The sequence below is a fragment of the Triticum aestivum genome, chromosome 5A, assembly GCF_018294505.1.
Source record: "Triticum aestivum cultivar Chinese Spring chromosome 5A, IWGSC CS RefSeq v2.1, whole genome shotgun sequence".
NCBI classification, from domain to species: domain Eukaryota; kingdom Viridiplantae; phylum Streptophyta; class Magnoliopsida; order Poales; family Poaceae; genus Triticum; species Triticum aestivum.
The window spans coordinates 12,507,710-12,533,757 of record NC_057806.1 but is presented as its reverse complement, the minus strand read 5'-3'; the positions used below and the strand labels follow the sequence as shown (position 1 = coordinate 12,533,757).

Here is a 26,048-nt window from a genome sequence, read left to right as displayed (position 1 = left end):
CGTTATGAAGCATCCATTATCTTTTTCTTCAAGCAAGCATATTGTAGATCTAGTGAAATGTTCTGAAGCATCCACCTTCTGTTTAAGCAACAGATCGCACCAAGCTTGCTGCCATTTCAGTGAGTAATATAAAATTTAGACATTGCGATGTGCATCTCATCCACCTTCTGTTTAAGCAACAGATCGCACCAACTGACGATTGCAGTACGCAGAGCTCAATGAGAGTGCATAACAAAAGTTTCATCATCTATGGTTTGGTTCAAACTTGATCGGATTACATGAGGTAGCCGGTGTAACCAATAACAGTAGTGCAGATGGCTAAATGTCCAGAGTTTGGTTGTTGTTTCAGTCGAGGACATAGATGCGGGAGGCGATGTCCTGGACCAGCCAGTCGAAGCCCTGGAGCAGGCCGTCGCCTGTGTAGGCGCTGCAGCCGACGATCTTCCAGTGCCGGTCCTTGTTCATCACTTCAAGATTCAGAACCTGGATCCAAAAACTCCACCCGGTTACCATCAAACTCGAAGAACACTAAACAACATGCCAATTATTAGTTTTTTTTAAAATCATCATGAAGCAAAGACCACAAACTTGTATGTATATGCTAGGATTATTTTCCGTTTTGACTGTCCTTAAAGCAAAGATCACAAGATGATCATGTGGCTCCAGGTACGAAGATAATAGACCAATATATGGGGGTCCATATACATACTGCTTGACTAGTGTGTTTTACCTTGGCGATTTCGTCAGGCTTCAAAGCGCCCTGAATGTCTTGCTTATTTGCGAAAACTAACAACGATGATCCAGCCAGTCTCTGCAACAGAAATTTGAAGGCTCACTCCAATAGTTGAACAAGATAGCACATAAATTAAGCACAAACATGCTAGGTAACCAAATTTGTAGTCCCAAGAGTTTCCTGATGCTAAACAGCAAACATTATCTTTTGCTAGTTTTCAGTGAAGTTATTCAAAGCAAAAAAACCAAGACGAATTACGCTAAAGTGGATGATCAGTGGTATTCACTAGGCGGTTTACCTCTTCTTTCAGAAGATTATGGAGCTCCGCACGGCAATCATCGAGCCTTCGAACATCGGAACTATCGACCACCCAAACGAGACCGTCAGTCTGCTCGAAGTAGTTCCTCCAGTATGAACGGATGGTCTTCTGCCCCCCAACATCCCATATGTTCAGCGAGTACCTGCCACAATCACAACATTATCAATTTGTTGGCAATTTGTTCTGCTGTTCCCTATGACTACTAAATGCATTTTGAGCTTTTGAACACCATGATTCCTGAGTGATGGGCATCAGGGATCAAGCAGCTGTAATTTTTTAGCCAAAATATCTAGTATTTTCACCGATGTGATTTACTAGTTTCTCAGATTAATGCGGATTAGAATTTGCATTGCCTACTTTGACTGCTAAAAGTACAACCACCGATGTAGGCGCAACTTGCTTCATAGTAGGCTGAAAAACAACAGACGCTAACTGAAATTTGGGCCAAAATATGTTGTATTTTCACCAATATGATTTACTAGTTTCTCAGATTAAAGCAGATCATCAATTGCATTGCCTACTTTAAACGCTAAAAGTACAACCACCTATCTAGGCACAACTTGCTTCATAGTTGGCTGAAAAACAACAGATGCTGACTAACGTGGACCTAAAAAAAAACTCAAATGGACCATCATATCATCTGATTGTGCCATTTGGTGTCACAGTTGTCCTACTCTGTCTCTAAAATTGTCAATTTTCTGATCAGATCACCAAAAGTCATTAAAATTGTGCTGCATCAGTGTTGAATTTTAATAGTGTCCTCTGCTCTTCCCACATAAAAACATTGACGCCAAAGTACACTTTGATGATTGTGGTTGTGGAGCAATATGACTCGCAACATTCCCAAACATATCTATGGACGTCTCCCTCTCTTAGCTGTTCCCCAAGAACCTAGCTGCACAGCTCGAATACTACTGGACAACCTTCGGTCAATTTTAGCTGAAGGACTACACAACAATTTTCTCCACCAAGCAGTAATTTGTATCAGATTATCTAAAGCTGTTGAAATTGTATTGATTAATCACTAAACTTCCAAACAACAAGCTCAGATTACAAGATTGTTCCTCCAATTATCTTATGCAACTACAAAGACTAGGGTGCCCTTGACTTAACAGAATCTATGGCATACTTGCAACAGTCAGGAGACATGATCTAGCATAGCAAGCAGTACTATCTAGTGGCACATGCATAGTTAATTAGTTATGGATGTGCTAAAATTACAATGAAATCTCTTAGAACGCCCTTAGTTAATACAGGTGCCATTCTGTAGATATACCTTAAAATTGGAATGATCAACCAAAAGTTACAATGGAATTTCCCAGAACCCTTTAGTTAATACAACTGGCATTTTGCTAGACATAATACAGAGTTGGAATGATCAAGTATAACATCAGTTGGAACAACCTTTTGATTTCTGGCATAATTAACTTGATAAATGAAAAATGACTATAGTACATACTTTTGGTATTGGATGGTTTTGATATTAAAGCCAAGAGTAGGGCTGATGACACTGGTGTCCTCCCCATTTATCTTGAGCACAATTGTCGTCTTACCCGAGTTGTCCAGGCCACTGAAAATTTGACATCGTGGAATAAATCAATCAAGAAGAACAAAGAACTGAATGGCACAAACCTTGAAAGTCAAGAAGCATATATATCAACCAAAGAACCAAGAATAATAGTCCGTTTGGATAGGAGGAATCTGGGGTAAAATAAGAAGGCAAAAAAGGAATGGAGCAGGACGCTTACACCATGAGAATCCGCATCTCCTTTTCCTTGCGCTTGATTTTTCTGATGATGCTGAGGAGACCCATTCTGGAGCTGGCCCAGCAGAAGAATCAGTATAAAGTAAGATGAGGAGAGGGGAAACAGGTACAAAGACTTGTGAAATTCTGATTCAGTTGAGACACTCAGGCAGGCTGCTATGAACCCCCAATGTTTACAACAGGATCAGACAGAAAAACAAAATGCGTTAGGAGCTAGTGATGTAATGCAGGGTCATAATATTTCAATTTCAGGATATTGGTAACTGGTACCATATCGGTCGGGTGCTGAGTAGGGATAAATAGGTGAATTTTCCAGTTAATCGTCCGATAAATCAATTAATCGGTTATTCGGTGACCAACCGAGTTGCGATTAACTGACCGAGGTGCCGATTAACTGGCCGATATTTTGGAACAATGATATTTACAACCAGTGAAGATTCAGACATGGTTTGCATGTCTTATGTAAATTCAAAGCAAAGTCTGATCTCAGAAGACATGAGCCGTAGGTACTACGTAGATTAGGAAGCACGGCACACCACTGCGAAGCGACATTCAGCTCAGAATCTCCGGGGTGCACTGAGAAAACAATTCCTGGCACTGCCTCTACTTTCACCAACTATAATAAATGTAAGATGCGCACAAGCATATACTGCTATGCCATTGTCCCTACTTTCAGCAAGCATGGATCTAAGATCTGTAGTTGCATATATACTGCTATGGCACTGCCTCTACTTTCACCAAGTATACATCTAAAATGTGGACATGGATATATTGCTGCGCTACTGCCTCAGACACTAACGATTGTAACACACGAGCCTGCCCTGAACCGAGCAGCATATAGCAGACAATGGACAGCTGAAAATTGGTTTCCTCTCATCATGCTATCAACAATTATAGCGGACATTGAAATGGATCTAGCAGAAGGGCACCCGCGCACATAATAAAGCATAGTGAGCCTTCGACCGTCGGAGATGCAGGGTGGGTGCGTGCTTACCTACCTAGGAAGGACCGGGCCCGGGGGCGGGAGGCGCAGTGCAGGGCAGGGGCTCGTGGGCGTGCACGGGGACAGGCGGAGGCCGGGATCGAGGAGAGGCGTGCAGGCGAGGGCAGAGCTCCGTGGAGGCGCGGCGGCGGCGGCGACGGCGACGGAGATGCCGCTGCTTCTGAATCTGAGGAGAGAGTGAGGACTGCGGTGAAAAGGTGCGGCGTGCGAATGGACGAGGGCCGTGGGACGGGCTGTGGGCCCACGGCGCTTCTACTTGGCCCAGTGGCATTTCTTTCCCAGGTGTAAGAAGGCCCATTTGTTTAGGGTGGGTAGTCCATTCAGCATTGCTAAAAAATGTTTTTTTTACCATGTCTACCATCATTGCTCAAAAGTTTTTTTTTTCAGCATCAAGGTGCTGCGCACTTCATTTTGTCAGTAGGCTGCAATTTGTAAATTTGCGCCTCTTTTCTTCTTCTCAAGAAAATATGTTGCTTTGACCATCTAATTGGTACTGTATTACGAGGGTGTGCGATGAATGAAAATCCAGCTTCTTAGCCTCTTATATATCCATCTTGTTCAGAGCAAATTGCACTGGACAATTTGAAATCTTAGTGATCATTCAATGGCCATATAGCAAAATTTATATAATTTGCAACTCCGTAACTACTAGAGCATGATCCACTTGCATTACTTCAGTTTATCCTTGCGTGTTTTTTTCTGCTTTCTCTGTCATGTCTGCCCTCGGAGAAGTTTCCATTTTCCATGAAAGAAATAACCTGATGATTCTTCACAAGGAAATTAAGAACCATATGGATCTTATTACTTTGGGTTGGGAGAATCTGATTTACTAATTCAAGCCATACAATCTTGATCTTGTTTGGTAGCTTCGATCACAGAGAGTAGCTCTGCTCTGCTGCTGCTGCTGCTGTTGCTCACAAGTCACTCTGGAATTTTAGTTCAGTTGAGCAACTCGTGCTGATCGATGCCAGGATGCTATCAATCCCCAAGGTTTACAAACAAGTTCAACAAGTTCAATCGAGGGTAACAACCTTTGTTAAGAATCGTTGAAGTAATGCAGGGGGAATTTTATGCTAGTTAAAACCGGACACGGTTTGTACTTCCCACATAAGTCTTTACCCTTGTAAATTCAAAGCTAAGTTTGATCCCAGAAGACATGAGCTGTAGATTATAATTTATGACACGCCGTTGAAGAAACAACCAACTCCTGATTTATTAGTACTAAGAGAATAATTGTCCCCAAGACTCTACTATGACCATATGTACTCTAAATCTGTACATGCATATACTGTTATGTCACTGCCTCGTAACTATACAGTTACAACCAATTTCAGTATGCACACTATCATGAACACACTTAGCACTGTGAAGAATGCTCGAAGCGTCTTACCTCGTTAGAGGCGACGGGTGCGTGTTTATATAGCAGGGGCCAACCCTAGATATGCATACATCGGTTGAGTACAACTTGGAGAACAAGAGAGGAGGAGATAAGACGCAGGTAGTTGTGCTACGGGATTACAACAAGTTAAACCGTACAACTATTCTAACAGACTAGCTAACCTCCTAGATATAAAGATCCTCTTAACCAAGTTATGCGTGTGCAAATATCCAGTGTTTAACATCCTCCCTTAATCACAACTTCGTCAAGTTGAGATTACGTTTAAACTCTTTGAAATTCTTTGTAGGCAATGCGTTGGTGAACCCATCTGCAACTTGATCTCGAGAATGCACAAACTGAATCTCCAACTGTCTGCTTGCAACTCTCTCTCTGACAAAATGAAAATCTATCCCAATATGCTTTGTTCTAGCATGAAAAACCAGATTTGCAGACAAGTATGTGGCACCAAGATTGTCACACCATAAGCATGGAGTTTGAGTGCTCCTAACACCAAGTTCTCTCATCAGTGATTGGACCTAAATAATCTCTGCTGTTGCATTTGCGAACACCTTGTATTCTGCCTCTGTGCTTGATCTAGAGACTGTAGCCTGTTTCTTTGCACACCATGATATTAAGTTAGGTCCAAAAAATATAGCAAACCCACCAGTAGAACGTCTGTCATCAACACATCCTGCCCAATCAGAATCAGAAAATGCCCTGACTAGTGTGGATGATGACTTGGTGAAGTTCAGACCAACATTCATAGTATGTTTCACATATCTCACTATGCGCTTTGCAGCAGTCCAATGAACTGTAGTGGGTGCATGAAGAAACTGGCATACCTTGTTAACAACAAAAGATAAATCAGGTCTAGTGAGAGTTAAGTACTGAAGAGCACCTACTAGACTTCTGTATTTTGTGCCATCCTCTTGACTTAAAAGTTCTTCTTCTGTGAGAGACAATTTTTCAGTGCTAGAGAGAAGGGTTAGTGACGGTTTGCATCCTTGTGACCCAACTCTTCTTACCAGATCAGTTGCATACTTTTCCTGTGAAAGATGAAGCCCATCCTCATGTTTCTTTACTTCAATTCCTAGGAAGAAGTGCAAGTCTCCTAAATCCTTGAGAGCAAAAAACTCTGAATTTAAATCCTTTAGCAGTGCTGGTATGGCCTCATTGGATGAGCTAGTAACAATTATATCATCAACATAAATAAGCACAAATATAGATGTATTTGACTTATTGTAAATGAACAATGAGGTGTCAGATTTGGAAGGAACGAAACCAAGAGCCTGCAATTTCTGACTGAGACGGGAGTACCACGCTCTAGGAGCTTGTTTCAACCCATATAAAGCTTTGTCAAGTCTGCATACATGATATGGTGCATTCTTATCCTCAAACCCAGGAGGTTGTTTCATGTAAATTTCTTGTTCCAGAACACCATGAAGGAACGCATTCTGTACATCCAAATGATGAAGGCTCCATCCCCAGGAAACAACAATTGACAAGACAAGGCAAATTGTTGCAGCTTTTACAACCGGACTGAAGGTGTCTTCATAGTCTATGCCATAACGCTGTTTAAAGCCTTTTGCAACAAGTCTAGCTTTGTACCTATCTATAGTTCCATCAGATTTTCTCTTGATTCTGAATACCCATTTGCAGTCAATCAAGTCTTTATCTTGCTGTGGGGAAACGATATGCCAAGTCTTATTTCTCTTAAGTTCCATGTATTCTTCAACCATAGAATTTTTCCACCTTGCATCACCAAGAGCTTCCTCAAGCATATTCGGTTCTCCTGTAGAACATGATAGTCCAAACTTGAGTACATGCTTGTAATTAACAAGTTTAATTACCCCTTTTAAAGACGTGTACAAGGTGGTGAAGCAGCCACTGGCGCAGTGATGACCCACAAGTATAGGGGATCTATCGTAGTCCTTTCGATAAGTAAGAGTGTCGAACCCAACGAGGAGCAGAAGGAAATGATAAGCGGTTTCCAGCAAGGTATTCTCTGCAAGTACTGAAATAAGTGGTAACAGATAGTTTTGTGATAGGATAATTTGTAACGAGCAACAAGTAACAAAAGTAAATAAAGTGCAGCAAGGTGGCCCAATCCTTTTTGTAGCAAAGGACAAGCCTGGACAAACTCTTATATAGAGAAAAGCGCTCCCGAGGACACATGCGAATATCGCCAAACTAGTTTTCATCACGTTCATATGATTCGCGTTTGGTACTTTGATAATTTGGTATGTGGATGGACCGGTGCTTGGGTACTGTCCTTACTTGGACAAGCATCCCACTTATGATTAACCTCTATTGCAAGCATCCGCAACTACAACAAAAGTATTAAGGTAAACCTAACCATAGCATGAAACATATGGATCCAAATCAGCCCCTTACGAAACAACGCATAAACTAGGGTTTAAGCTTCTGTCACTCTAGCAACCCATCATCTACTTATTACTTCCCAATGCCTTCCTCTGGGCCCAAATAATGGTGAAGTGTTATGTAGTCGACGTTCACATAACACCACTAGAGGAGAGACAACATACATCTCATCAAAATATCGAACGAATACCAAATTCACATGACTACTAATAGCAAGACTTCTCCCATGTCCTCAGGAACAAACGTAACTACTCACAAAGCATATTCTTGTTCATAATCAGAGGGGTATTAATATGCATATAGGATTTGAACATATGATCTTCCACCAAATAAACCAACTAGCATCAACTACAAGGAGTAATTAACACTACTAGCAACCTACTAGTACCAATCCCGGACTTGGAGACAAGAATTGGATACAAGAGATGAACTAGGGTTTTGAGAGGAGATGGTGCTGATGAAGATGTTGATGGAGATTGCCCTCTCCCGATGAGAGGAGCGTTGGTGATGACGATGGCTGTCACACCCTAGTTTAGTTCAAGCATTAAAGTGTGCATCATGTTTAATTTCCTACTAAATTTGAAATGGGGAAGACAGAACCCCCAGCACCCCCTGGAAACAACTAGGGTTTACTAAAATTATTTTCAATGAACCTGAAATGCCCTTCTAAAAAGTTTACCCTCTTTGTCTTGGGTTAAAACCTCTGGCAAAATTGATGCACAATTTTTTAGGTCAACAGAAGGTCATTGAATTAAATCATAAGTATTTGAATTTGGGCATTTAAATAATATAAAATAATTTAAATGCTCAAATAATTCTGGGAATAAATGTTTCCCGTTGGAAATATTCTAAACAGAGCTCACATTTATTTTCAGAATTTTTGGAAACGTTTTAGTATTTTTAATAAAGCCCAACAGTTGCAGTTAAATAGAAAAAAGAAAACAAACAGAAAGAAAAGAGAGAGGGAAGCCCACCTGGGCCTTACCTGTGCTGGCCAGCCCACCTGGCTCGGCCCAGCCTACTGGCGCTGCCAGTCGTCGTCCTCCTCGCGCCAGAAGGACGCGGAGCGCGTGGCCGGCGCCCGCGGCCACACGCCGGCCACCTCCTACTTCTGCCGACGCATGGAGACGTCCAGGGATGCCACGCGACCCCCACGTCCCCCTCTCATCCTCCCTCACTTGAAGGAAATATGCCCTAGAGGCAATAATAAAGTTATTATTTATTTCCTTATATCATGATAAAAGTCTATTATTCATGCTAGAATTGTATTAACCGGAAACATAATACATGTGTGAATACATAGACAAACAGAGTGTCACTAGTATGCCTCTACTTGACTAGCTCGTCAATCAAAGATGGTTAAGTTTCTTAACCATGGACAAAGAGTTGTCATTTGATTAACGGGATCACATCATTAGTTGAATGATCTGATTGACATGACCCATTCCATTAGCTTAGCACCCGATCGTTTAGTATGTTGCTATTGCTTTCTTCATGACTTATACATGTTCCTATGACTATGAGATTATGTAACTCCCGTGTGCCGGAGGAACACTTTGTGTGCTACCAAACGTCACAACGTAACTGGGTGATTATAAAGGTGCTCTACAGGTGTCTCCAAAGGTACATGTTGGGTTGACATATTTCGAGATTAGGATTTGTCACTCCGATCGTCGGAGAGGTATCTCTGGGCCCTCTCGGTAATGCACATCACTTAAGCCTTGCAAGCGATGCAACTAATGAGTTAGTTGCGAGATGATGTATTACGGAACGACTAAAGAGACTTGTCGGTAACAAGATTGAACTAGGTATTGGATACCGACGATCGAATCTCGGGCAAGTAACATACCGATGACAAAGGGAACAACGTATGTTGTTATGCGGTCTGACCGATAAAGATCTTCATAGAATATGTAGGAGCCAATATGGGCATCCAGGTCCCGCTATTGGTTATTGACCGGAGACATGTCTCGGTCATGTCTACATTGTTCTCGAACCCGTAGGGTCCGCACGCTTAAGGTTTCGATGACAGTTATATTATGAGTTTATACGTTTTGATGTACCGAAGGTTGTTCGGAGTCTCGGATGTGATCACGGACATGACGAGGAGTCTCGAAATGGTCGAGACATAAAGATTGATATATTGTAAGCCTATGTTTGGATATCGGAAGTGTTCCGGGTGAAATCGGGATTTTACCGGAGTACCGGGAGGTTACCGGAACCCCCCGGGAGGTACATGGGCCTTAATGGGCCTTAGTGGAAGAAGAGGAGAGGCAGCCAGGGCTGGGCCGCGCGCCCCTCCCCCCTAGTCCGAATAGGACAAGGAGAGAGGGGGCCGGCGCCCCCTTCCTTCTCTCTCTCTCTCTCCGTTCCCACCTCGCGAATCCTATTCCAACTAGGATTGGGGGAGAAGTCCTACTCCCGGAGGGAGTAGGACTCCTCCTGGCGCGCCCTATGGTGGCCGGCCGGCCTCCCCCTCTTGAACCTTTATATACGGAGGCAGGGGTACCCCAAGAGACACAAGTTGATCCACGTGATCATATTCTTAGCCGTGTGCGGCGCCCCCTGCCACCATAGTCCTCGATAATATTGTAGCGGTGCTAAGGCGAAGCCCTGCGACAGTAGTACATCAAGATCGTCACCACGCCGTCGTGCTGACGGAACTCTTCCCTGACACTTTGCTGGATCGGAGTCCGGGGATCGTCATCGAGCTGAACGTGTGCTAAAACTCGGAGGTGCCATAGTTTCGGTGCTTGATCGGTCGGGCCGTGGAGACGTACGTCTACATCAACCAAACGCTTCCGTTTTCGATCTACAAGGGTACGTAGATCACACTCTTCCCTCTCGTTGCTATGCATCACCATGATCTTGCGTGTGCGTAGGAAATTTTTGAAATTACTACGTTCCCCAACAGTGGCATCCGAGCCTAGGTTTTATGTGTTGATGTTATATGCACGAGTAGAACACAAGTGAGTTGTGGGCGATATAAGTCATACTGCTTATCAGCATGTCATACTTTGGTTCGGCGGTATTGTTGGATGAAGCAGCCCGGACCGACATTACGCGTAGGATTACGCGAGACCGGTTCTCCCGACGTGCTTTGCACATAGGTGGCTTGCGGGTGACAGTTTCTCCAACTTTAGTTGAACCGAGTGTGGCTACGCCCGGTCCTTGCGAAGGTTAAAACAGCACCAACTTGACAAACTATCGTTGTGGTTTTGATGCGTAGGTAAGATTGGTTCTTGCTTAAGCCCGTAGCAGCCACGTAAAACTTGCAACAACAAAGTAGAGGACGTCTAACTTGTTTTTGCAGGGCATGTTGTGATGTGATATGGTCAAGACATGATGCTGAATTTTATTGTATGAGATGATCATGTTTTGTAACCGAGTTATCGGCAACTGGTAGGAGCCATATGGTTGTCGCTTTATTGTATGGAATGCAATCGCACTGTAATGCTTTACTTTATCACTAAGCGGTAGCGATAGTCATGGAAGCATAAGATTGGCGAGACGACAACGATGCTACGATGGAGATCAAGGTGTCGCGCTGATGACGATGGTGATCATGATGGTGCTTCGGAGATGGATATCACAGGCACAAGATGATGATGGCCATATCATATCACTTATATTGATTGCATGTGATGTTTATATTTTATGCATCTTATCTTGCTTTGATTGACGGTAGCATTATAAGATGATCTCTCACTAAATTATCAAGAAGTGTTCTCCCTGAGTATGCACCGTTGCGAAAGTTCTTCGTGCTGAGACACCACGTGATGATCGGGTGTGATAGGCTCTACGTTCAAATACAACGGGTGCAAAACAGTTGCACACGCGGAATACTCAGGTTATACTTGACGAGCCAAGCATATACAGATATGGCCTCGGAACACGGATACCGAAAGGTCGAGCGTGAATCATATAGTAGATATGATCAACATAGTGATGTTCACCAATGAAACTACTCCATCTCACGTGATGATCAGACATGGTTTAGTTGATTTGGATCACGTGATCACTTAGAGGATTAGAGGGATGTCTATCTAAGTGGGAGTTCTTTAAGTAATTTGATTAATTGAACTTAAATTTATCATGAACTTAGTACCTGATAGTATCTTGCTTATGTATGTTTGATTGTAGATAGATGGCCCGTGCTGTTGTTCCGTTGAATTTTAATGCATTCCTTGAGAAAGCAAAGTTGAAAGATGATGGTAGCAATTACACGGACTGGGTCCGTAACTTGAGGATTATCCTCATTGCTGCACAGAAGAATTACGTCCTGGAAGCACCGCTGGGTGCCAGGCCTGCTGCTGGAGCAACACCAGATGTTATGAACATCTGGCAGAGCAAAGCTGATGACTACTCGATAGTTCAGTGTGCCATGCTTTACGGCTTAGAATCGGGACTTCAACGACGTTTTGAACGTCATGGAGCATATGAGATGTTCCAGGAGTTGAAGTTAATATTTCAAGCAAATGCCCGGATTGAGAGATATGAAGTCTCCAATAAGTTCTATAGCTGCAAGATGGAGGAGAACAGTTCTGTCAATGAGCATATACTCAAAATGTCTGGGTATAATAATCACTTGATTCAGATGGGAGTTAATCTTCCAGATGATTGCGTCATTGACAGAATTCTCCAATCACTGCCACCAAGCTACAAGAGCTTCGTGATGAACTATAATATGCAAGGGATGTGTTGGGGATATTACCACTAGGCGTAAACCGGCCTACTTGGGCCGGGTTAACTTCATTAGTGGCGTAAACAGATGAAGGCCCAAGGCCTGTAGTCGGTTAGAACATGTAGCCGTAAACCGACCTGATGTATGATTTGTATTGTAAGTAAGGAATAGAGAGATACCAACCGGAATACGAGTATGAACCGGTTAGGACTCTATGGACCGACGGGCGTCACCCGTGTATATAAGGGGACGACCCGGTGGCGGTTCAGGACAGACAACCACAACTCGAGCCTAGGCGAAGCTTGTTTGCTCCCTAGCCATCAAGATCATATCAATTCCATCACAACTAGACGTAGGCTTTTACCTTCATCGAAGGGGCCGAACTAGTATAAAATCCTCGTGTCTTTGTGTCCGCTTTAACCCCTTCAAGTAAACTTGTAGCGATGGCTCCACGACTAAGTCCTTTCGCTAGGACATCTGCCATGACAAATCCACGACAGTTGGCGCCCACCGTGGGGCTATCGCACGATGGTTTGACGATCTTGGAGGGCAAGCTCAAGGGACTCGAAGGCTATGTTGTGGGCCGGATGACCAAGAGTCGTCGGGGCAGGATCTACATCAACGACGCAGGATGGGGTCCCGAGGCCGATTCAATCGAGTACGGGTACCGGGTCCCCTTTGGTGGCATACATGTTTTCATTGGCAAAATCGGTGAGCCTGGGCCTGAGCCGGACATCTGCACCAACCTCATCGAGACGGCTCAGCGTGCGAGATCTACCCGGGTTAAACCGGCCGTGAAGCGTGTCTTCGTTGGAGTCGTCCACGAAGGTGAGCGTGAGGACGAGTCAGAACACGGTAGCGAGACCGTTGTCTATTCCGGCGACGAGTCCTCAGCCGGAGAGACCGAATCGCTATACCAGTTGCAAGACGACCAGATTAGGGGCTGTTCCGATGGCGACAGTATTCTGGACCCCCCAGGCCCGGTCAACCGGGTTGGAATATTCATGGCCGGCACCCAGGCGGCGAACCACTCTTCGACCGCCGCAGCAGTGCTCTCTGGATCAGCAGCGGCAGCGGCAGCAGGGGCAGGAGGCCTTATGCGCCCGCCGGTTCAAGTCCTATCCGACCTGTTTGACGCACTGGCCGCGCTTATGGTGGAAGCCAATCCGGCGGATCAGGAGGCTCATGATGTAGAAATTGCAAAGGTGAAAGAACAGACCGCGCGAGCCAAAGCGGATCTGGCAGCAGAGAAGGACAGGATGGCGGCAGAGCGGGCCGCTTTGGACGCCCAGGCCTATAAGCTCATGCTTGACCAGAATGCATCACATGAGGTTTTGAAGCGGAAGCACAGATCACGCCTGCCGTTAGAGTTTGACCCCCGAAATCTCTTTCACACTCCAGGAGCTGGACCCAGTAATCCGCCGCAGTACCCGGAGACAAACCGGATTGAGGCACCAGGGCCAGGGGCGACGGTCCAACCTCGCCTGATGGAACCTCCTCACCAAAACATTGTGGTTCCTCCGCCGGTCCAGACACCCCCGAGTCATTATTCGAATCCTATGGACAACCTTGTTGCGGCCGCTGCACGGTTAGAGGCCATCCCATTCGAAGGGGATTCTCCGCAAGCGATAGAGACGCGCCGGGTTAAGGAGCTTCTCCGGACTGCACTGATTCAGCAGGAGGCCTACTCATACAGCCGTGATCGGATTCATTCTATGCCCCGGCCGAGCTGGAGCTATAGCAGGCGCGTGGAGGAACCGACCATATCAAGCAATGCGCGAGGCCGTGAAGCGGCCCGTGGTCATGACCCGGCAGGTGGTGTTGGAGATGCTCAGGATGTGGTGGACCGGGCCCGGGCACAAAGGGAGGCCGAGTTAGCAGCACAGGATAATGCGGGCCAACTTACACCGGTTCGTTCTACAACCTTTGCCGGACCAGGGATCACATCCGCTTTGGGAGTGCCTTGCTTAATCCCAGCTTTACGTAATGTGCGCCTGCCCAAAGATTTCAAGGGTCCACGCAAGGTGCCGAATTACACCGCTGATTTACCCCCTGAAGCATGGGTAGAGAGTTATGAGATGGCCATGGAGATGCTGGACGTGGATGAGGCCGCATGTGCAAAATACTTCACCATGATGCTTGAGGGCACGGCTCGTACTTGGTTAAAGAGCCTGCCACCCAATTCTATCAGCTCATGGGCCCAGTTGCGGGCCCGATTTATACAGAATTTTATGGATACATGTATGCAGCCCAAGTCCATAGTAGACCTGGTGGCTTGTGTCCAGGAGGAAGGAGAATCAACGACCTGTTGGGTGCGCCGCGTTTCGGAAATTTTGCACTCATCGGACAGGATTAATGCTGACTCTGTGATCTTAACTCTGGAAGGCAACTGCCGGTTTGAGCCTCTAAAATTGAAATTGGGACGCATGAAGCGGTTCTGTAATGACATGGGAACCCTCATGGCTGCTTTAGTAAAGTATGCCGATTCAGACAGTACCAAGGATCCCGAACCTGATGATGATGAAACAGGGAAGGGAAGGAAGAATAGCAACTCTAAACAGCAGCAGTACAAACCGACGGGTCATGGAAACGGAGGCAAACGCAAGGCGGAGGGTAGCATGGATTTTGTGGCCAACGCTAATGCACAGGACAGGGGGCAGCGGCGCAGAGGTAAGGCGGCAGATCATAATGGGGCCCCCAATCCTAATGCAAGCCGTTTGAATCATTTGTTAAATCAGCCTTGCCCAAAGCATGGGACGAAGGAGACACCGGCTAACCACCTTTGGAAGGATTGTTATATTACGCGGGAGTTTAAAAACTCTAATGCCTTCCGGTATGACCATGGGTCAGGTGGCGGTTCAGGATCCGGTTTACACGGTCCGGGTCACGATGGAGCTTCCGGTTCAGGTTTCAATCAGGGCAGTCACAAATAGCCAGAATAATCAGAACGGCCAGCAGCAGCAGCAGTCAGGTTATCAGAGCCAGCCAAAGCAGTTGAGCAATGGGCAATACCATGTCTTCACAACTGGCTTGGATAAGCGCGACCAAAAACTCCACAGGCGAGCGGTGAATTCTGTTGAACCGGCCTTACCACGTTACTTGCGCTGGTCGGAGCAGTCTATCGTGTGGAGCAGAGAGGATCACCCGCCCCAGGTTGATAATCCGGGCCAGCTAGCATTAGTGGTAGACCCTCAGGTGGGGGGTTATAAATTCACCAAGGTACTCATGGATGGAGGAAGCAGTATTAACATACTATACTATGAGACATTCCGGCGCATGGGACTGACAGACAAGGATCTCAGACCGTCGAATACAGTATTCCATGGTGTTGTGCCAGGCAAATCTGCATATCCTGTTGGTAAGATAGCCCTAGATGTGGCTTTTGGGGACGAGCACGATTCTCGGTCGGAAAAATTAAACTTCGAAGTGGTGAAGATCCGGAGCCCGTATCACGCCTTGTTTGGGCGGCCGGCTTATGCCAAGTTCATGGCACGGCCTTGTTATATCTACTTACAGCTCAAGATGCCGGGTTACAAGGGGACGATAACGGTTCACGAGAACCGTAGGATCGCTTTGGAATGTCAAGAGGGTGATGCGGCTTATGCAGAGTCAGTCTGTGCCACGGAGGAGTTGAAGTATTATAAGGACAATGTTGATCCGGCGGATATGACCCCTTTAAAGAAGCCAACTACAGAGCATGATTCAGATCTGAAGTTCAAATCGGCAGCTGAGACCAAGCTTGTTGACTTCGTGCCCGGCGATTCGTCCAAGCAGTTCACTATCAGTGCCAACCTAGATCCCAAATAGGAAAGCGCGCTCATCGAGTTCATCCGTGAGAATCGGGACATTTTTGCATGGAAGCCGTCTGACATGCCAGGTGTACCGAGGGAACTCGCTGAGCACACTCTTAATGTGGATCCTAAGTATAAACCGGTGAAACAGTTCCTCCGCCGGTTTAACGAAGAAAGACGCAAAGCCATTGGAGAGGAAGTGGCCAGGCTTTTAGCAGCTGGTTTTATTATTGAGGTGGTCCATCCAGAGTGGCTTGCCAATCCGGTGCTGGTTCTTAAGAAAAACGGCACTTGGCGTATGTGTGTGGATTACACAGATCTTAACAAAGACTGTCCGGCAGATCCTTTTGCCCTCCCCCGTATTGACCAGATCATTGATGCCACGGCGGGGTGTGAGCGTTTGAGTTTTTTGGATGCATACTCTGGATATCATCATATTAAGATGGCGGTTAAGGACCAGGAAAAAACGGCATTTATTACTCCCTTTGGAGCCTTCTGCTATGTATCTATGCCCTTCGGGCTCAAGAGTGCCCAAGCCACCTATCAACGGTGTGTACAGAATTGCCTGCATGAGCAGATCAGCCGCAATGTGCACGCCTATGTGGATGATATTGTAGTAAAATCAAGACAGAAGGAGACGCTGGTGGATGATTTGAAGGAGACCTTTGACAACTTGCGAGCTTACAGGATGATGCTTAATCCGGCCAAGTGTGTTTTTGGTGTTTCGGCAGGCAAGTTACTGGGTTTCCTGGTGTCTAACAGAGGAATTGAGGCTAATCCGGAGAAGATTACGGCTATTACATCCCTAGCTAAACCGAAGTGTATCAACGATGTCCAGCGTTTGGCGGGCCGAATCGCTGCGCTGAGCCAGTTTATCAGCCGCCTCGGGGAGAAGGCTATCCCTTTGTACCAAATGCTGAGGAAGACAGACAATTTCGTCTGGAGTCCAGCTGCTGATGAGGCATTTGAGGACCTGAAGCGGCAGTTAGCCAATCCGCCTGTTCTTGCAGCTCCGATCGACAAGGAGCCACTATTATTATACGTAGCGGCCAATGCTCGGGCAGTTAGCGTGGCTATTGTGGTGGAGCGCAAAGAGGCAGGCAAGGAATATCCGGTTCAGCGGCCGGTTTATTATATCAGCGAGGTGCTTATTGAATCCAAGCAAAGGTATCCGCATTGGCAGAAGCTGGTCTATGGTGTTTTTATGGCCAGTCGGAAGTTGAAGCAGTATTTTCAAGGGCACCCCATCACAGTGGTCAGTTCAGCTCCCTTGGGTTATATTATACAGAATCGGGAGACGACTGGCCGGATTGCCAAGTGGGCTATAGAGCTTGGGCCACACGGACTGAAGTACGTGCCTCGGACGGCAGTGAAGTCTCAAGCACTTGTTGATTTCATCAATGATTGGACGGAGTTACAAGCACCAGAGGAGAAGCCGGATCACACATATTGGACTATTCATTTTGACGGATCCAGGCAATTGGAAGGCTCGGGGGCTGGGGTCGTATTAACTTCCCCACGAGGTGATAAGTTTTGCTATGTTCTCTGCTTAATGTTTCCTTGTACTAATAATGCAGCTGAGTACGAAGCCTTGCTCCATGGTCTCCGGATGGCTAAAGAGATGAATTTAAGCCGGGTTAAGTGCTTTGGTGACTCGGACCTAGTGGCTCAACAGGTGTCTGGCACTTGGGATTCTAAAGACCCGCTCATGGCTGCATATCGCCGGGAAGTGGATAATATTGCAGGTTATTTCAAGGGTTATCAAGTGGATCATGTGGACCGTCGGAAGAATGAAGTAGCGGATGCTTTAAGTCGGTTGGGCTCTCAGCGTAAACCGGTCCCGCCTAACGTCTTTTTGGACGTGTTGCACAACCCGTCAGTCAAGCTCCCAGGTGAGGTGGATTTGGCTATCCCTGATTCGGATGCTCAGTTGGTGGCAGCCCTGCATGTTATTCCGGATTGGACAGTTCCTTATCTTGCGTACATGAACCGGGGGGAGTTACCAGAGGATGAGATTCTGGCCAGGCAGATAGTCCGGCGATCCAAATCTATGACGATTGTCAATGGTGAATTACATCATTGCAGTGTATCAGGGGCGTTTCAACGTTGTGTTTCTCCTAAGGAAGGCTATGAAATCTTAAGAGAAATCCATGAAGGGGATTGTGGGCACCACGCCGGTTCAAAGTCTCTGGTGGCAAAGGCGTTTCGTCACGGGTTCTACTGGTTGACAGCGTATGCTGATGCGGAGGACTTGGTTAAACGGTGTGATGGATGTCAGAAATTTTCAAGGCGTGCTCATGTGCCGGCTCAAGAATTGAGGATGATCCCAATAACATGGCCGTTTGCAACTTGGGGGCTGGATATGGTTGGGCCTTTTAAAAGATCCAAGGATAAGAAAACCCACCTTTTGGTGGCAGTTGACAAATTTACCAAGTGGGTTGAAGCGGAGCCTGTCAGCAAGTGTGATGCAGCAACAGCGGTGCAGTTCATCAAGAAGATGATTTTCCGGTTTGGTTTTCCACACAGTATCATTACTGACAATGGTACCAATTTATCCAAGGGTGCTATGAAGGAGTTCTGTGAACGTGAGCACATCCGACTTGATGTGTCGTCAGTGGCGCACCCCCAGTCCAACGGACAGGCAGAACGAGCTAATCAGGAAATCTTGCGAGGCATCAAACCCCGGCTTTTGGTCCCGTTGCAAAGAACACCAGGATGTTGGGTTGAAGAGCTACCATCTGTGTTATGGAGTATCAATACTACGCCAAACCGGTCCACAGGATATACGCCATTTTTCATGGTCTATGGAGCAGAGGCAGTTCTCCCTAGTGACATCCGGCATGATTCGCCTCGTGTGGCAGCCTATGTTGAAGCAGACAATGAGACAGCACGGCAAGACGCTTTGGACCTATTGGACGAGGAGCGTGATATAGCGGCTGCCCGTTCGGCGATTTACCAGCAAGATCTTCGTCGCTATCACAGTCGCCGGGTTAGAACCAGAACTTTTCAAGAAGGAGATTTGGTGCTTCGACTCATCCAAGATCAAACGGATATGCACAAGTTATCCCCACCTTGGGAGGGACCTTTCGTGGTCAGCAAAAATTTGCACAACGGGTCGTACTATCTGATTGATATTCGAGGGCATCAAGACTCACGTACATCAGAGGAGGAGACCAACAGGCCGTGGAATATAGCTCATCTTCGGCCTTACTATACTTGAGCCATCGGCTCTATCTATGTACATATCATGACAATGTATATATTATCTTTGATATATCAAACCGGAGCCTCAGCTAAAGCGGGGTCTCTGTCTTTCTCATCATGCGAGGTTACACGGAGTGGTTCTGTTTAAAGCAGCCTCCGGTTTACCCCTTGACATTTGTTTTTTATATATCACTGGGGGCCTTGGTCGTGTCCGAACCAACGAACACCCTTTGATAGGCGACAGCCACCAGATCATTTGGGGACATGGTCAAGTCTGAACCAGTCACGCCTCTTGGTCGGCCTAAGGCCACAAAATCACTTGGGGGCATGGTCGAACCCGAACCATTGTCACGCCTCTTGATCTGGCATATATGCCACGAGTCATTTGGGGACCTGGCTGACTTGAATCATTGTCACTCCTATTGGGGGCCTTGATCCTGTCCGACCATGGTAATACCATCTGAACAACTCAGTATAGCATATTTTTGCAAATGGTTTTTTATCATTGCCTTTGCTTCCATGTTGTTTTCATGGTTTGTTCATTCTTTGTTGGATTTCTTTTATATCAACAAGCATATTTTTTCCGGTTTAGCCAATGATTTTTGATTCCCCTTTAAAACGGGAGGAGTCTGCCTGGTTTACCTTTTCCCTGTTAACATCATGGAGTAACCAGGGGGCTCATGTTAAGTCAGTACGGTTTGTATGGGAGCTATTTTCTCCCTTTTTGACGGTAATGGTTTATAAAACCACCGCTTCAGGCTTGGCTAAAGCCAGCTTTATGCTCAAACATGGCAGGTATTTATGTATCATCTATTTGTTATATTACTAATACACACATCAAGATCATAATCCGGCTGACGGTATAACCGCCACCGAAGTTCAAATTTTTCTGATTGCAGGAAATATAAATTAAAGTTTTTCAAGCAAAAGCTTCAGTACTTATGCACGAAGGCATATGCCAGGCAGAAGTTTTAACTATCCTATTACAAGGCAGCATGGTGCTCAAACAAAATCATTGTTTTTTTGGAAGGATGTTGCAAATAGCTCTTCAAACCGGCTTCCGGTTCAAGCCTGCTCCTCATCCTCCGCCGCTTCAGCTTCCTCGTCTCTACCCATTGGCTGGAAATCAACAGTGGTCCAGTCGATTCCCATTAAAGCTTGGAAAACAGCCTCTTCATGGATCAGGGAAGATGGTTCAATATCAGGGGCGTAAGTGTGCTTACGGATTGGAGGAATCAGATTCTCCGCTTCAACAGTTGGGGCAGGCACTCGCTTGTTTTGATTATTATATTGCGCTTGATAATGCGTCAAATCTGCCTCTTCAGCTAGCTGGCAAGCCAGCGGGCGCACTGCACGGTTTATGGCCCTTAAATCTTCTTCGTTGAATTCAGAGCCATCTTCTTTCAGACTGGGATAGCCTTGAGCCGCTTCTACAGGATCAAAGTCGGGCACCCATGCCTTTGCCCGGATTAAGGCATTGATGGCTCCGGTTCGGGCAGCGGATTTTTTCAGCTCCTCAATCCGTGCTGGAAGCATTGACAACTTGCTAAGAGTGTCCTGGATTAAAGAGGGCGCCGGGTTGTTGTGAGAAGCTGAGGTGATGATCCGTTGGGCTTCGGTATACAATTGTTCCACCAAGGTGTAGGCAGCTTTCAATTTCTTCCGCACATCATTTCCTAAGTGCCCAATACGTGTGCCTACAACAAGATTGGAATGGTCTCAAACCGGATTTACGATACAACAGATTCAAATTTATCACAGAAGTTACAAGGAGCTTACCAAAGGTTGCAGCAGTCATGGAGTGTATTTTCCGCTGTACGGCCGTCAGTTCATCCACCACCGGTTTAAGGGCCGCTTCAGCATTTTCCGCTCTTTTGGTTAAACCGGCCTTCTCAGTGGCCCAGTTAGCCCGCTCTTTCTTGAAGCTTTCTTTCAGCCGTTCAGCAGTGCTCAAAGCGCTGGTTAATTCTTGCTTTACCTTATCTGTTTCAGCCTGCTGGGTTTTCAAGGCCTCCTGTAAATTGGCAACTCGGTCCTCCTTGATTTTCACCTCAGCCTGCACATAGACAGCGTTTAAGCTTTGCACAGGCGATCCAAGGAGTTGAAGTTTCAACCACATAACAAAGTTATATGCCTGACACTTGGGGGCTAATGCACCTTCAATTTTTATATATTATTTGATCACAAAGTCCCAAGCTTAATACAAGTATTCAACTTGGCACTTGGGGGCTAATGGCTATTTGATCAAATTATGTTCTAAGGACAGTTCTCTATTGGAGCCCCGGTTTACTTATACTAAGTTAGACCGGTTCTTGCGGGCTATACCGATCGGTGTTCAAGAATGTTCCGGATCAAGTCCCGGTTTGGCCAACGTTACAAACCGGCCCTTGGGGGCTAGAAGGATGAAGGTAACGGCAGCAAGGGAAGAAGTAAGTTACCTCAAATTTATCCTTCATCATTTTGACCAGGCCAGCGTCGCAGTCACGGCTAGTGTAAAGCCGGTTTAAATAACCGGAGTAAAGATCTTGGGCACTCAGAGCGGCATATGTCTCTAGTTCAACATCCCATTTTCCTTTGTTCAAAGCGGAAAAATCCTCCTTGATGGTATGCTTGGTAAGGGTGTTAGGATTTCCGGGTTCAGAGCGGCCCACACCGGTAATCACAACATCATCATCTTTGGACTCGCCAGTTTGTGTTGGTGCGGCCGTTTGGTCAGCAGGAGTGTGGGATTTCTCTATGGAGCTGGTAGGCGGATCGGCAGAGGCTGGAGTATTAACAAGCCCTTCTTCGGGAATAACGTCGTCTTGCAAAGGAGGATCATTGGGGATATCTTCAGAAGTAAACATTTCATGATCTGGCGCTTGGTCATGTTCTGGGGCTACATCTTCTTCAGCCGCTTTATCCAGGCGGGCCTTCTTGCTTGGTTTCGGTTTAGCCCTGAAGGAAAAACAAAAAGTCAAGGAAAAGCGTAAGCCATTATGCGGTATACTGGAAGCATATGTTCAGTTTAACTTACCCGACAACTGTTTTCAAAGGTGGTAGCTGAGTGGCTGACGATTCACCAGAAGATGAATGAGAAGTGACCTGATAATTGGAGTCAGATGGATTAAGAGGTTGACGGAAGAAACCCGCTTTGCGATTTAAATCAATAAAAAGGTCGGAGACCTCGGAGCGGCGTTTTCAAACCGGACTGTTTGGTAAACCGGCAGAGGTAACTACCTGGCCACTGTGCCGGGTTGTGCGGTGAGCTTCGTGTTGCTGGGTCTTCATAAGAAATTGGGAATTCAGATAAGCAAGAGGATGAGAAAATTTAACTTTCCGGTTTGCCCGACGAAATTTTGGCAAAGGCAAGATTTCTGAATCGGAAGAGAGAATGGTTACCTCAACAAAACCCGCATTGCTGGCTTCAGCGTCATCCTGACAAGCATTATCATCAATAAGGCGTGTAAAAAGCAAGCCAAGTGAATCAAGTTCTACCTCAAGATCCGGATTACCCACATCATCATCAATGGCTGGGTCAGATGAAGCGGTGGTTTTTCTCTTATGAGCTGGTTTCTTGATAACCTTGGTCTTTGGCCGGGTTGGACGTCCTGCCTTCTCCGTTTTGTCTTGAGGAAGTTTCTTGCTCCAAAACGGATTATCGTCCTGGATCAACAGTAATTAAATGTTAAACATATAAAGCAGTAACCGGTTCAACAATAGGGCAATTAAAATATTACCGCTGGCGGTTTGTTGGAGGAGCAATAAGGAGGCAGACCGGTTTGAGCACAGAGGTGCTCCGGTTCATTCAACATCTTTTTCACAGATTCTGTGACTTCGTCATCACGGAGTTGGATTTTAGTGTGTCGGAGTGGGTCATCGACACTATCAGTATACTTGCACATCAAATTGGAGCGCCGGCTTAGAGGCAAAATGCTCCATGATATCCAGCAGCGTGCAAGGTCTATTCCTGTTAAACCATTGGCCATGAAGGCCCGGAGCTTGGACAGTTGAGGAGAATATTTAATTCTCTCCTTGGCGCTTAGCCTTTGTGGAAAAGGGTGAGTGTTGCTGAGCCGTTCCGGACGGAAGCCAGGCAAGGGATTTTTATTGTCAGGGGAGGTATCCTTGCAATAAAACCAAGTTGCGTTCCACTCCTTGGGGTGAGTATGGAGTTTGACGTGGGGATAGGTGACTTCTTTCCTTTTCTGAATGGCCATACCGCCCAGTTCGGTATTAGGGCCGTCAGTGAATTCAGTACGGCGATTCAGATGAAAGAGATCTCTAAATAACTCGACTGAAGGTTCCTCTTGAAGGTATGCCTCAGAAAGTACTTGAAAGTGGCATAGATTGGTGACGGAGTTGGGGCCAATATCCTGTGGACGGAGTTGAAAGTTGGCTAACACATCCCGATAAAATTTAGAGCCGGGCGGTTTGAAGCCCCGGGCCATATGATCTGCGAAGACCACGACCTCTCCTTCCTGGGGCATGGGAGGGCATTCATCTCCAGGAACCCTCCAGTGAATCGTATCTTTGCTATCCAAAGCGCCGATCAGGACTAGATCGTCCAGCTGTGATTCTGTGACACGGGAGGGAACCCAGTTGCACTCGTACACTTGTTTGGCCATGATGAGATCTACAAGAAATAGGTGATCCGGTTCAAGGACATGCCGGATAAAAAGGTGTTGATCTAATTACAGTAAACCGGAGGCAGTACCCATAAACCGGTCTTCTACAACGCGGCATCAGATGGATTCTGGCGGTTCAACCGGGGGACTAATGACATATATACCGGTTTAGCAATTTTTTCCCTATGGTGAAGTTAAACCGCCTGGCCTAAGCATCGGAAGCAATTGAAGCTATGGATAACTAGTTATGCAGAAACAAATTTCACAAAATCGTGTTACAACCGCGGATCTACAGCAAGCTCACAAAAACAGGAAATATTTCGAAGAGTAAGGCGGAAACAGAAGTGAACCATTGAGCGGATATGTGCGGGAGATCTATGGGATTAGATGAGAAGTTGCAAGCGGATGCTTAGGGATCGCTACTAAACACAGCAAGAGTTCGCGTATTCATTCAAGATCAGAGAACAGATATGAGCGCGTGATGAACACAGCATGAACACGGAACCCTAAGAACGGATCTAGGTTAAGAAGAGGAGAGAGAACTTACCGGGAACGGAGAAGATGCGGAAAGACGCCGCAACACTCTGGTATGTTCAGGTTGATGCAGCGGCCCGAGACGAGGCAGAGATCGACGGTGGTGGCGGAGCTCCAAAGCCGGCGACGTGAGGAAGAAGAAGAATAAGAAGGGACGAAGGGAAGAAAAAGGAAATGACCCTTCGGTCTTATTTATAAGGCAACCGAGCTAGGTCAAACGCGCGAATCCAGGAACTGTCATTAAGAGGGCGTTAAGAATTTCGCGATGACGTCATGCCGGTTTACAGTAACCAAAATTGATGACGTCATGCCGATTTACAGCAACCAAAAATAATGACGACATGGAGATTTGCCAATTAATAGAAGATATCCAAGACACAAGATGGTGTGAAGGATTGACATGAACCAGTTCAAATCAATCTGGGGCCTAATGTTGGGGATATTACCACTAGGCGTAAACCGGCCTACTTGGGCCGGGTTAACTTCATTAGTGGCGTAAACAGATGAAGGCCCAAGGCCTGTAGTCGGTTAGAACATGTAGCCGTAAACCGGCCTGATGTATGATTTGTATTGTAAGTAAGGAATAGAGAGATACCAACCGGAATACGAGTATGAACCGGTTAGGACTCTATGGACCGACGGGCGTCACCCGTGTATATAAGGGGACGACCCGGTGGCGGTTCAGGACAGACAACCACAACTCGAGCCTAGGCGAAGCTTGTTTGCTCCCTAGCCATCGAGATCATATCAATTCCATCACAACTAGACGTAGGCTTTTACCTTCATCGAAGGGGCCGAACTAGTATAAAATCCTCGTGTCTTTGTGTCCGCTTTAACCCCTTCAAGTAAACTTGTAGCGATGGCTCCACGACTAAGTCCTTTCGCTAGGACATCTGCCGTGACAAATCCACGACAGGATGAATAAGACTATTCCCGAGCTCTTCACAATGCTAAAAGCTGCCGAGGTAGAAATCAAGAAGGAGCATCAAGTGTTGATGGTCAACAAGACCACTAGTTTCAAGAAAAAGGGCAAAGGGAAGAAGAAGGGGAACTTCAAAAAGAACAGCAAGCAAGTTGCTGCTCAAGAGAAGAAACCAAGTCTGGACCTAAGCCTAAAACTGAGTGCTTCTACTGCAAGCAGACTGGTCACTGGAAGCGGAACTGCCCCAAGTATTTGGCGGATAAGAAGGATGGCAAGGTGAACAAAGGTATATGTGATATACATGTTATTGATGTGTACCTTACTAATACTCGCAGTAGCACCTGGGTATTTGATACTGGTTCTGTTGCTAATATTTGCAACTCGAAACAGGGACTACGGATTAAGCGAAGATTGGACGAGGTGACGATGCGCGTGGGAAACGGTTCCAAAGTCGATGTGATCGCGGTCGGCACGCTACCTCTACATCTACCTTCGAGATTAGTATTAGACCTAAATAATTGTTATTTGGTGCCAGCGTTGAGCATGAACATTATATCTGGATCTTGTTTAATGCGAGACGGTTATTCATTTAAATCAGAGAATAATGGTTGTTCTATTTATATGAGTAATATCTTTTTTGGTCATGCACCCTTGAAGAGTGGTCTATTCTTATTGAGTCTCGATAGTAGTGATACACATATTCATAATGTTGAAGCCAAAAGATGC

General features: G+C 46.0%; 1 protein-coding gene across 1 annotated transcript; it reads right to left on the bottom strand.

Moving 5' to 3' along the window:
- Positions 1-183: 183 nt before the first annotated feature.
- LOC123102009 (ADP-ribosylation factor-like protein 2) lies at positions 184-4,027 on the bottom strand. Its single transcript, XM_044523261.1, has 6 exons — positions 3,812-4,027; positions 2,801-2,872; positions 2,512-2,622; positions 1,032-1,194; positions 731-811; positions 184-483 (listed from the first exon to the last, which is right to left on the bottom strand). The coding sequence occupies exons 2-6, from the start codon at positions 2,863-2,865 to the stop codon at positions 346-348; spliced, it is 558 nt and encodes a 185-aa protein (XP_044379196.1). The 5' UTR covers positions 2,866-2,872; positions 3,812-4,027; the 3' UTR covers positions 184-345.
- Between the last annotated feature and the right edge of the window lie 22,021 nt (positions 4,028-26,048).

Bases quoted from the DNA above. Each gene is read 5' to 3' on its own strand.
- LOC123102009 (XM_044523261.1), bottom strand. From the start codon at position 2,865: ATGGGTCTCCTCAGCATCATCAGAAAAATCAAGCGCAAGGAAAAGGAG. The intron at 2,623-2,800 runs GTAAGCGTCCTG...TCAAATTTTCAG, and splicing joins GAGATGCGGATTCTCATGGT to TGGCCTGGACAACTCGGGTA. The intron at 1,195-2,511 runs GTATGTACTATA...TGATTGTGGCAG, and splicing joins AAAACCATCCAATACCAAAA to GTACTCGCTGAACATATGGG.